The sequence below is a fragment of the Rhinichthys klamathensis genome, unplaced genomic scaffold (assembly GCF_029890125.1).
Source record: "Rhinichthys klamathensis goyatoka isolate OS25496 unplaced genomic scaffold, OSU_Roscu_1.1 h1tg000035l_1, whole genome shotgun sequence".
In the NCBI taxonomy this organism is placed as follows: domain Eukaryota; kingdom Metazoa; phylum Chordata; class Actinopteri; order Cypriniformes; family Leuciscidae; genus Rhinichthys; species Rhinichthys klamathensis.
The window spans coordinates 1,285,931-1,298,878 of NW_026606583.1; the positions used below are offsets into that span (position 1 = coordinate 1,285,931).

At 36.7% G+C, this 12,948-nt stretch overlaps 2 protein-coding genes across 2 annotated transcripts in view; one reads left to right on the plus strand and one right to left on the minus strand.

Moving 5' to 3' along the window:
- Positions 1–3,016, plus strand: part of pgap3 (post-GPI attachment to proteins phospholipase 3) — a 55,376-nt gene extending 52,360 nt beyond the window's left edge. The window contains exon 8 of the mRNA XM_056245821.1: positions 2,029–3,016. Coding sequence (XP_056101796.1) covers positions 2,029–2,092 — 64 coding nt within the window. The 3' untranslated portion in view covers positions 2,093–3,016. The remainder of the gene's footprint in view (positions 1–2,028) is intronic.
- The window catches only part of dnajc9 (DnaJ (Hsp40) homolog, subfamily C, member 9), a 217,781-nt gene that overhangs the window by 62,771 nt on the left and 142,062 nt on the right, over positions 1–12,948 (minus strand). The window lies entirely within an intron of this gene.

Below are 12,948 nucleotides of genomic sequence, written 5' to 3' on the forward strand. Positions count from 1 at the left end.
ACTTGCAATTCTGAGAAAAAAATCAGTCTTTTTTTCTCTCAGAGTTGGACTTTATAACTCGCAATTGTGAGTTTATTTTATATCTCACAATTACGAGTTATAAAGTCTGAATTTTGAGATATACAGTCAGAATTGCGAGATATAAACTCACAATTGCAAATTATACAGTCAGAATTGCAAAATATAAACTCCCAATTGAGAGAAAAAAGTCAAAATGTGAGTTTATATCACGCTATTCTGACTTGTTTATATCACGTAATTCTGACTTTATAACTAGCAATTCTGAGTTTATATCTCGCAATTCTGACTTTATAACTAGCAATTCTGAGTTTATATCACGTAATTCTGACTTTATAACTAGCAATTCTGAGTTTATATCTCGCAATTCTGAGTTTATATCTTGCTATTCTGACTTTATAACTAGCAATTCTGAGTTTATATCACGTAATTCTGACTTTATAACTAGCAATTCTGAGTTTATATCTCGCTATTCTGACTTTATAACTAGCAATTCTGACTTTATAACTAGCAATTCTGAGTTTATATCACGTAATTCTGACTTTATAACTAGCAATTCTGAGTTTATATCACGTAATTCTGACTTTATAACTAGCAATTCTGAGTTTATATCTCGCAATTCTGAGTTTATATCTTGCTATTCTGACTTTATAACTAGCAATTCTGAGTTTATATCACGTAATTCTGACTTTATAACTAGCAATTCTGAGTTTATATCTCGCTATTCTGACTTTATAACTAGCAATTCTGACTTTATAACTAGCAATTCTGAGTTTATATCACGTAATTCTGACTTTATAACTAGCAATTCTGAGTTTATATCTTGCTATTCTGACTTTAGAACTAGCAATTCTGAGTTTATATCACGTAATTCTGACTTTATAACTAGCAATTCTGAGTTTATATCACGTAATTCTGACTTTATAACTCGCCATTCTGAGTTTATATCACGTAATTCTGACTTTATAACTCGCCATTCTGAGTTTATATCACGTAATTCTGACTTTATAACTCGCCATTCTGAGTTTATATCACGTAATTCTGACTTTATAACTCGCCAATCGCCATTCTGAGTTTATATCTCGCAATTCTGACTTTATAACTAGCAATTCTGAGTTTATATCACGTAATTCTGACTTTAAAACTAGCAATTCTGAGTTTATATCTCGCTATTCTGACTTTATAACTAGCAATTCTGAGTTTATATCACATAATTCTGACTTTATAACTCGCCATTCTGAGTTTATATCACGTAATTCTGACTTTATAACTCGCCATTCTGAGTTTATATCACGTAATTCTGACTTTATAACTCGCCATTCTGAGTTTATATCACGTAATTCTGACTTTATAACTCGCCAATCGCCATTCTGAGTTTATATCTCGCAATTCTGACTTTATAACTAGCAATTCTGAGTTTATATTTCGCTATTCTGACTTTATAACTAGCAATTCTGAGTTTATATCTCGCAATTCTGACTTTATAACTAGCAATTCTGAGTTTATATCTCGCAATTCTGACATTATAACTAGCAATTCTGAGTTTATATCGCGTAATTCTGACTTTATAACTAGCAATTCTGAGTTTATATCTCGCTATTCTGACTTATAACTCGCCATTCTGAGTTTATATCACGTAATTCTGACTTTATAACTCGCCATTCTGAGTTTATATCACGTAATTCTGACTTTATAACTCGCCAATCGCCATTCTGAGTTTATATCACGTAATTCTGACTATATAACTTGCAATTCTGAGGTTATATCACGCAATTCTGACTTTATAACACGCAATTGCGAGTTTATGTTTTGCAATTGTGAGAAAAGAAGTCAGAATTGAACAACAGAAACAAGCGTCCATGAAGAAATGCCATGTAGCGCAATTAAACATGAAAGACTGAAAAAGTATTTTCTTGTCAAATTTACTCCAATAATCTTTGTTATATTTACAACTTTGAAAATCTTTTTTACAGTGTATGTTTTCCTTGTTTTTTTCTTCCGTTCTCGTAGTTTTCTCATAGACGACAGCCTTCACCTCCTCAACACAGAGAAGCCTGGAGTGAAACTGGACTAGGAGGAAACAGTCTCAGAACCCCAACCCCTCCTCTGATATCCTTCCCATCAGGGCAAGTGCGAGCCGGACTGAGCCAGGCCTCAACCGCAGTGGCTTCCGGCACGTGTCCTGGGGCTGAAGTTTCCAATTCGAATGTTTTTCTTGTGTTTACACTTTCTTTTTACCATAACTTTTTATTTGTTTGCATTGGACCGAAAGGGTTGTCGTTTGGTCAGGTTTTAAAGATGTGCCACAGTACTGTAGTTGAAACCTGACTGATGTTTGCATTCACTGAGCTTTGCCTTCAATTAAGAAGTGAATTAGCCTTTCTACGCCACTTTATCAACACAGCATTCTTTTAAAAAGGTGCACTGATTAATAACACCACATTTGCTGATAAATATCTTCACATACGTTATTCATATCTCCCATTATATCCGTCTACATTTGTGTTGCGTGATTTAATGACCCTGCAGTGTATATATATTTCAGAGATATACAGAGGTAGACTGAGTTTAACTTTGAAACATCCGTTCACTATAAGTGTGGTGAACATCAGTACTCAGAAGGGGTTATGAGTGAGCAGTGTGCTCTGTTTCTGAGACGCGGGACGGTTAAATCGCTAGGGTGCAATACCAGGAGCTACCAGCAGATAGCGCAATGCTGATTAGTTTCCACACTGCGGGAACTTTCCCAGCATAGACTTGTGATGGATTGGACGGTTTGTTCTTGTAACAGTGCATATCAAGTTACCCATTTTTTCTATAGTAATCACTCACTTTAATCACTAGATTTTTAATGGATAGTCCACGCACACGTAAAAATACTGTTGATGTTTATTCATGATGATTTTCAGTGGAACATATAAGGAGAAGTTTAGCAGAATGGTTGTACAATAAAAGTGAAAGGTGACCAGGGACTGTCACGCTTCAAAAATGACAAAAACCACCATTAAAAGTATCTAAAATAGTATGAATTGACTCTTTATGTGAGTAACGGACCAAAATTGAGGTCATTATTTGCTGATAATATTTCACTGTAGGTCTTAACTATCATGATATGCAAAGTATTGTGATACTGATATTGTTATGATGGTGATTTCTTTGCCCATTTTGGAGGTTGCTGGTCACAGTATGCTTCTTTTTAATGGAAAAGAGCAGTGCAAGAACATTCTACTAAACGTCTCCTTTTATGTTCTATGGAGGAAAGTCTTGAGTAAATTTTTGGGTATGCTACTCCTTTAATCACTTTAAGGAGAGTGTCTAATATCACCACCACAGAGCTACTCGTTGCCTGAATATAAAAGACTGACTTTATGGCAGGAAGATTTAAAGAGTGACATGATATGAGATGGCAAAGAAATTACTTTTCCTTTGACATATTATGGTTTTTCTCTATGTTGCCTTGTCTTGCTCTATGTTTTCATTTCCTTATACTTTTTATATATTTATCATTTTTTTGTTGACACATTTTCATTTTGATTGTTAGATCTTTGAGTGACTTTCATTTATTTTCACCAAGAATGCCTTTGCAATGAAAGTATTACTTAGAATTGGTTTTCCACAGAAGGTAATGGAAAAGGGATCAAGAAGGATTTGTGTGTGTGTGTGTGTGTGTGTGTGTGTAGTTGCTGTGCAATTTGAGCTTGTAGTGCATTACATTTACACACATTTATTACTATAGCAACCTGATGGCTACCACAGCTTATATCCTTATGTTATTAAGCTCCTTTCTTTCAGAACACTTGTCACACTATGCCTTACATTGTTATCTTTTTATGCTTCATACAAGGCAGCACTTCTCCACAAATCTCTCACCATCCACCATACTCTTAATCGCTTGTGCCAGACTATTTCTCTATTTCTTGTATCATCTTAAAATGAATTCACACAGATTCTTGTGTTATTGTAACTGGAGCCAAAACCACATTTGATTGCCTGACATGTCTTTGTTCCAAATCGTCACTTGTGCACTTTGTGTGTGTGTGCATGTTTTTCTATCCCGGTGGGGACTTCAACCTGAATGCACACAGACTCATGGGGACTTGTCACCGTGGGGACCTAAATTGAGGTCCCCATAACGAAACAAGCTTATAAATCATACAGAATTAGTTTTTTGGAAAATGTAAAACTGCAGAAGGTTTTCTGTGATGGTAGGTTTAGTGTAAGGGGACAGAATATGCAGTTTGTACAGTATAAAAACCATTACATCTATGGAGAGTCTCTTACAAAGATAGTGAACCAGACGTGTGTGTGTGTGTGTGTGTGTGTGTGTGTCAGAACAAGAGTGCAAGCATGATCGGCCTGGAGGGTAAATATAGCCGTTTAGAAAGGCTAAAAGTGGTATAGAGGGGGAGGGGACAACAAGGGTATCCAGAACAGTGATGGTGGGACCGCTGATCAGACTCGACCATTCAGCACATCTGTCTTTTGAGAGTGTTAATGATTAGAAAGTCAATGCTACAGTATTTCTGAGGGAGTTTTACCACTATCTACTACTTTTTAAGTTGCAAAGAAGTTGTCACCAGAAGGTCCAGTTTGACATTTGGATTAAACATTACTAGGTCAAAAAAAAATGTCTTTACAAAAAATAAAACGAATGCATTGATGAATTCTTCACAATAAGATCTATAACATGCATTTAGAAAATAGATAGGGTGAATTAAAGGAAAATTCCAGGTACAACTTAAGCTCTATAACCAGCATTACATTTTTTTCAAAATGTGTTTGTATGATGGAAATGTTGATGGAAATCAATTGCACTCAGTGGGTTCAGTGGGTTTCTATATAGAATCCTATGGGGTTTTTAAAGAACTTAATTTAATGCCAAAAATGTTCTATAAGGATAAATGTCTTCAATGATTGCATACTTTCATGTTTAACAAGCTATTTCATATTTTTCTTTTTTTTTTCTAGTGATAAAGTATGTTTACGAGCTGTTTAAGTCATAACATTTTATTAAAATTCAAAATTAATGAAAACAAAATTAATGAAATCTAAATCCATAAAATGATCCCATGATGGGAACCCCTAAAAGGTTATATATGAAGCACCTGACAGAAACCTTTAAGGTTCTATATAGAATCGTTTCTTCTAAAAGTGTAGAACCCTTAGACTTCAGTTTTAGCATCTAACTCAACACATTTTTTCTTTATTATACGTTCAAAGTTAAAATAATTTTCTGTGGTGATTGACAGCACATCACACAGATGATCCTGGAATGTTCCATTCATTGAGATGACCAGTTTAAAGCAAGATAATTGTTTATGGACACAAGCGATACTAACATTTATATAATCCTTTTCAGCTCTTAAAACATGTTTCATATTTTGTTCTATATATTTCTAAAGCAGAATGGTGGTAGTAGTATGTTATATTTTCTGCAAATTCATTACATGAAATGTACCATTTGGTATGCTGTACTTTAAAATAACCTGCATGCTGAATGTAAACGTGACCTTTTTCACATTAAAGAAACTAAAAAGAAAGGGAATGAGATGTACTGTATGGCCAGACTGGTAATTGGTTGCCTTCTGAAAAGCATTTAGTTGTATACATTTTTGACACTGTCGACTGTATGTAATGCGACATAAGGCCAAACACGAGAGGTGTCTTCTGGGTATTCTAATTGTTAATGTCCCACAGGAGCTCCAAATTCTCCCTCTTTTTCATTGGCCAGTTTGATTGTGGCCATCTATAGGCTCAACATGGACTTGCCCTGTATATCTCCCCACCTTCACTTTTTCTTCTCACTCTTTCTGTCCCTTTCTATTGCTCTCTTTCTTTGTCTTGGTATTGTAATGCACCTTTCTCCACCAATTGTACACAAGCCCAAATGTGTATAAGGGAACCTTGAGGAAATTAATAAAATTGTTCTGTATTAATTATTTTACTGGTACTATGTTTATTTCAGTAACACCATGAGAGGCTGTGCTGCATTGTAACTATAGTCACAACAAACCATAAGTGCCTTATTGCTTTTATGAAATGTTTACTACATAATAAAAATGTTAAAGAAAACATGACATTTTTCTTAGCAAATTCATATGTAAACTAAGGATAGTAGTTGGTCCTATGGATGCTAAGGTGTAACACACAATGGCTGGCAAATAGGTGTTTCATGTCATAGCTGTTACAATGTTATGTATTTTAGCATGACTGAAAGACGGTTTATCCCCATTCAGGACTGGAACTTTCAATCCAACAAAAATATGTCAGAATTACTATTTCACTGTGAGAATCACTATCTCTTCCTTTCTATAGTAGTCCAAAGGCTTAATTTTCAGATCGTACTAAGGGAACACAGATACTGACAGTGTACTCACTGTAAAAAATAGTTTGTAATTTTACGGAAAGAAATACTGGGTAACACTTAATTTCGATGGTCCACTTTAGATATTCTAATTATAAGTAACTAGTTATGCAATGTCAACTAGCAGAGTATTTGTAGATTGTCTGCTTAATATCTGCTAACACTTGTGATGGTCCGCAACAAACTTTCTATAGACTTTAAGTATCTTTGCAACTACACGTCCACTTATTTTACTAATTCTAACCCTCTAACAGTCAGCTAACAGTCCTCTACAGTCAACTAATCTAATGAGAGCTAGTTCACATGTAGTTGCAAAGTTACTTGTCTACAGCGGGCCATCGGAATAAAATGTAACCAAATAATACTGTAAAACCCAACAAGTTAAGCTAACTCATTTCATTTGAGGAAATCGGTTGCCTCAATTCAATTAAGTTTTTAAAAACAATAGTTATGAGTACTCTGAACTTATTTTAATCGAGTCCACTAAAACAATGATATTTCTTAATACACAATTAAACTTTACACTGCATTTAAATACTTTATATAGGTGAAACTTCACTATATTGAGTAAAAACAGTGAAATGGCAAACTTTAAATGAACTCAGAGCACTTGCAGTTACTGCTAGCTCACAATATATCACACACAAAGTCAAATACAATAAGTTAAGATAACTCATTACATTTGAGGACAACTGATTGCCTTAATTATTTTAATTTTAGAAACCAATAGTTATGAGTACTCTGAAATTATTTCAGTTGAGTTCACTAAAAGTAGATATACATTGCAGTCAAGATTAATTAAGTGATTATTGAGCATTAGTGATAAACACCTGATTTTAACAAGCAGAATCACAGAAGGAAAGAGAAACACAAGAACTACAACTGTCTTCAGACACAGTCTTAGATGAAATCAAATGAAGATAAAAGACGACATTAAATCTCTGAAGATCTCAGCAGAGGAGGATTAAACAACTCCACAAACAGCATTACCAGCTTCACTTATTACTGACCAGATTGACTTTATTTCTGTCAGATATCTACAGAAGTTGTTATTGAGAATGAACAGAGGCTTAGATGATGATGAAGATGATGTATTGTTTGCTTTAGTTGGGCTCTTGACCCTTGACTTCATAACACCAGATTTTCTCTGGCTGCTGAAACTGAGTGTTTATAAAACACATTTGTTATAGCACAAAAGCCAAAAGGAAATATGATCATGTGTCGATGGTTGTGTTTTGATGATGAAAATCATCAATTAGTGACCTGATTCCCTGATCTTTTCAGAGCCTAATCTCTGAATAAACAGGTGATGTATTACTTGTATTATACATTATAATAGAACTGTGATTCTACTGTAAGGTCCATTGTTGTGACAATCAGATTTAAAAAATCTCTATGGTATCATGCTGACTTAGGGCCTGCTCACATATCGCATCTTTTGTGCGCTCAAGTTCGTTATTTCAAATGTACGCGCTCGGTATGCGTGCTCATAATGGAAGCGACGCGCTCGTTTTTTCCAAGCGCGTCTGCGCCTCATCGAGATAAAAACATCTCAACTTTTCAGAAAACCGCAAGTGCACCTTAGGTCACGTGACAAGAACCAACCGGAGCGCAACCGCCCTAGCGCTTTGGAAAAAGGAAAACGCGGCGCGTCTAGCGTTTTCTACGCGTTTTTAGGCTCTATATGTGAATGGCGCTTTACACAGACATCAAGAATCATCATATGAATCTCAACAATGGTGACCATTGTGTGAGTCTTGGTAATTCAATACATTTTCTGTGAAACTTTTTCTGCACAAACTGTTTGTAAAGTCTTTCATAATATCTGATGGTCACAACAGTGCTGACACTTGTAGAATCACAGTTTTGAATAAAACAAATATAATGTTGCCCTTTTAATCAGAGATTAGTCTCTGAATGAGATCAGTGAATCAAGTCACTAAATGATGATTGTCATCATGAATCTTTAACAATCAACACCCATTCATACTTTTCCTTGACTTTTGTGCCATAACATATTTGTTTTATAAACACTCAGTTACAGCAGCCAAAGAAAAACTTGTATGCAAAAGTCAAGGGACAAGAGCACAACTAAAGCAAACGCTGATCTCCATCATGGTTACCTTAAACGAAACTCAAATCATCAACTTCTAAACCTCTGTTAATTCTAATAAGAACTTCTGTAGACGAATGGCAGTAATAAAGTCAAACTGGTTAATAATAAGTGAAGCTGGTAATGCTGTTTGTGGAGTTGTTTAATCCTCCTCTGCTGAGATCTTCAGAGATTTAACATCTTTTATCTTCAGTTGATTTCATCTAAGGCTGTGGCTAAAAGTCAGTTGTAGTTCTTGTTTTTCTCTTTTCTTCAGTGATTCTGTTTGTTAACAGCATGTGTTCATCACTAATGCTCAATCATCACTTAATTATACAATTATTATTCAATTATCATTCTGGGATCTAGAAATGTTCTATAACTCATTCAGTTTGAGTTCTGTTTTAGTCATTCAAGTTTCAGTAATATTTGAGTGCAGTGAACTCAATTCTATTTAGTACATATTACTGTTAGGTTTTACAGTGTTAAAAACCAAGGTTATACAGTGAAAGAGTTTAAAGGTTTATCTAACTGTAAAATACTGACAAATTTATGGTTTTCGCAAGTATAAAACGATGAATTAACAGTGAAAATCAGTGAAAGCACATTTTCAGAAGTCCCTGCTGTAACGCTGCGGCAAGGACTAAGCGGAGAGAGAATCCAAATGCAGCACTACTTTAATAAAACAAACAGGTAATCCAGGGTAATCGACAGGACATGGAGCTCAGGACAGGAACCAGGAACAGCTACAAGCAACATCAAGCAACAGACTCGATAGACTGGACGCCTCCATCTGGGCAAACCACAACGTGCAGTGAGTTGAAAGCAAATAGATCTACTTCCGCCATACAGAACTCCTGCCAAATGTCCTGAACTACATCCAGGTGGAGCCTCCACTCCACTGCATCTGCAGTCTGATTGACTACCTCTGGTGGTTCAGATTTAAGAACATTGACGTGTTGTCCGAATGTACAAGCACATGGAGGCCCACCAGAACAGGAAAGAAATGTCTTCAGGCCAAAAGACTGCACGTATCTCCAATAGGTTGATGTGATCCATTGACCGTTCCCAGACGAAACTGGGCAAGAAGGTTTAGGATATCTGTTGTCTGAGACGAAGACAGCGCTGCACGCATTGTGACCGAATTGATTGTCATTACGATGAACATAATGGACTATGCGCGAGAACTCTTTACTCTGTTCACTGACTGAGAGACCCAACTTGGCCACGTTGTCCAGCACGTTGTGTATTGTGTACAGATTGGACCCTCGTCTGAGCACAGAGCAACCGGTCATCTAGATAAGATAGAATCTGCCATCCCTGGGCCAACAGGGGAGACAGGGCAGCCTTCATACATCTTGTAAACACACAAGAAGCTATGGAGAGTCCAAATGGTAGAACCCTGAACTGGTCTTATTCCTGAAACTGAAACGCAGAAACTTCCTGTGATGCATAGCAATCAGAACACGGAAATATGCATCCGTCAGGTCGACACTTATTTACCAATATCTTTCTACCACTGACCGAAGAAAGGGAGCTTCTTCACCCGTTGATTTTCCTCAAATTTAAAATTGGACGAAAACCTCTGTCTTGCTTTGGAACCAGAAAATTTGTTGAGTAAAAACTCTCCCTCTGAACTGGGGTAAACCTCCTCTATTGCTCTTTATCGCTCTATCGCTCTTCTCCAAAAAGGAAAGAATTTCTTGAGAGAGAGCTGTTAAATGAAATGAGTCTACCACAACAGTTGAAATGTGACCCCGAAAAACTTGGAGGGCTGGCGTCGGAACTGCAGTGTATAACCATTACGCAATGTCACCAAGACCCAAGGGTCTGACACTGTAACTCAGTAACTCAGATGATGTGTCATAAAACGTCCGACCACCGGCCCTAGCGTATCAGGCCTTGAAGTGTCTGCCTTTTGAGGTTGTGGGAGGACACTGATGTGGATCCCCTGGGGAACAGCGGAGGGCTGGACTACAATGGGGGTCACGCATCTGGGCATCATTAGAACCCGGAAATCTCTGCTGGCCCTGAGGTTGATTAGAGGGCACATGGCGGAAACGTGGTTTGCATAGGCGTGTAACAGTGATGAGCAGGTGCTGTTGGCATTCTAAAATTTGGGGTACGCTCCATCCACCTGGATGATGCGACAGCAGCCATACTGCGCCAGAACATCCACCACACACCAGATTATTGGTGGAGAGGAGACAGAGTGATGAAGCCAATGTGTACATATGGGGCTGATTAGGAGGCCATAATGGACAGAGGCCAATGGACAAATCTGGCCAGGATGGGATTTTTAATGACCACAGAGAGTTAGGGCCTCGGTTTAACATCTCATCGGAAGGACGGTGCTTGTTACAGTATAGTGTCCCCATCACTATATGGGGCGTTAGGACCCACACAGACCACAGAGTGAGCAGCCCCTGCTGGCCTCACTAACACCTCTTTCAACAGCAACCTAGTTTTCCCAGGAGGTCTCCCATCCAGGTACTAACCAGGCTTAGCCCTGCTTAGCTTCATTGGGCAATTAGTTTTGGGCTACAGGGTGATATGGCTGCTGGCTAATAATTTAACACCGTCTCTGGCGGTCAGGAGGAATGAAACAGAACTCTGATTCGTAATGTGACTTCCTGTTGCGCTACCTGTATTACCTGGTTATCAGTATATTTTAAAGGGACTATAGAATTCAGAAACTGTTGTAATTAGTGACACCGGTGGCTGTTCTGTGAATGGCAGCCAGCAACTTATTGCTCGTGGACATAGCTTAGAAGAGACTGAACATGATTCATGTTCCTGAATCCTGATATACTCACGGCGAAATTCTTTTTTGTTCTTTGCTTAGAAGTAAAGAGAAGTTGGAAATACCTTTGCAGCAATAAAGTGTTAACGAACATCCAGACGACGTCCATGCTGCTGAAAGCAACGTGCACAAGCTCTGCAATTTACCGGCATCATGTCAACAGAGAAGGTAGGCTATAAAATTACACTGTTATGATAGTTTGATTATAAAGTATATTTGAGACTAAAGACTACAGATTTGACTATGTGAGACAGTTTAAATTAATCACTTTTCTCTGCATGACACACAGACATTACAGTACAGAATAGCTCTTTAGGCATTATCCTGCACATTGTAAGCATTAGTTTTATGTGTCACAGAACGGAAGTGAAGCTCTCGGTGGTGCGCTTAAAAATCACATCTTTTTTGATTTTCCCGGAAAAAACGCCCCAAGTCCTTCACATAAAAATCATGCTTCATGGACCACCAAGGAACTCTAAGGTCTCGTTTTTTAAGTTTCGTTACAAGCTGTTCACACATTGGCAATAAAAAAAAGCGATTAACACAGGAAAATTCATACATAGCCCCTATGGTAAAAAGCAGATTTAGGTAGACCAGGTTTTGTAAGATTATATCACTTAATGAAATACTGTATATGGTTATTCGTTTTATATAGCACCACTATACCATCCCGTAATAAACATTGTCAAAGTATTTTTTTTCATGGGGAATTTCTGGCAACTGATTCTGCCAGTTATTTTTTTCAGTAAATTAAACAGGATACTTTTACAGTATGTCTATTTTAAATAGTATGTATTTTCACAAATGTAGCAGGTTATCCAGGTATTCTATGCATACTGCAAAAATAGAAGTATTATGCTATTCTGAATATGTACTCATGCTCTGCCTAGCACCTGATTGCCTAATGAAGAAGACTGTAAAAGCATTTGTCTCAAGAAATCTACTTTGGTATAGATAAATGCACACTGAGAATACATTAAATATACAGCTATATGATAAACTGGAGTAAGGTTTACTCACTCTCGGGCTGTATTACGAGGGGTCATGTAGGTGACAAGACGCTCGATAGTTTTGAATGAAAGAGGTTTATTCTTCTTCCTCCTCTTTCTGCCTACTCAGAGTTTGAGCTTGGGGTACAAACACACTCACTATCAGTGTGAGAAAAAAAGATCACTTTTGGCAACACATGCCATTCTCTGGAATTTTCCCCATGTCTATTGACTTTTGAGAAAAGCAGCCACTGCAAGTAGAAATGCATAGTGTTAACATTAAAAAAACACTCCCCAAAGAGCAATTTTGGAAACAATTTAAAAAAGATACTAAGAAATTAATGAATTCATTAATAAGTGTTCACTTTTTGTTTAAACAGTTAATCTAGTTTGAACAGTTGCATTTTCCATGAATCAAATATTTATTCCTAAAAATGTAATTTAAAAATTCTTCCTTTTACTAATAGCTCATCCAGTAGTGATTATATCTTTTTAGCTCTGAAAAAAAGTTGTCCTTATTCACTAAATATTGGACTTTTTAATTGTTTACCATTCCAGTTTTTCCAGTAACTATTTATTAGATTATGCTCATCCTTTTGGTCTACTATGATTACTAGCTCTTTTGTAATTACCACAAGTGATGAAAGTTCAATAAAAAAGTCTTACTAATAAAATTGCAATA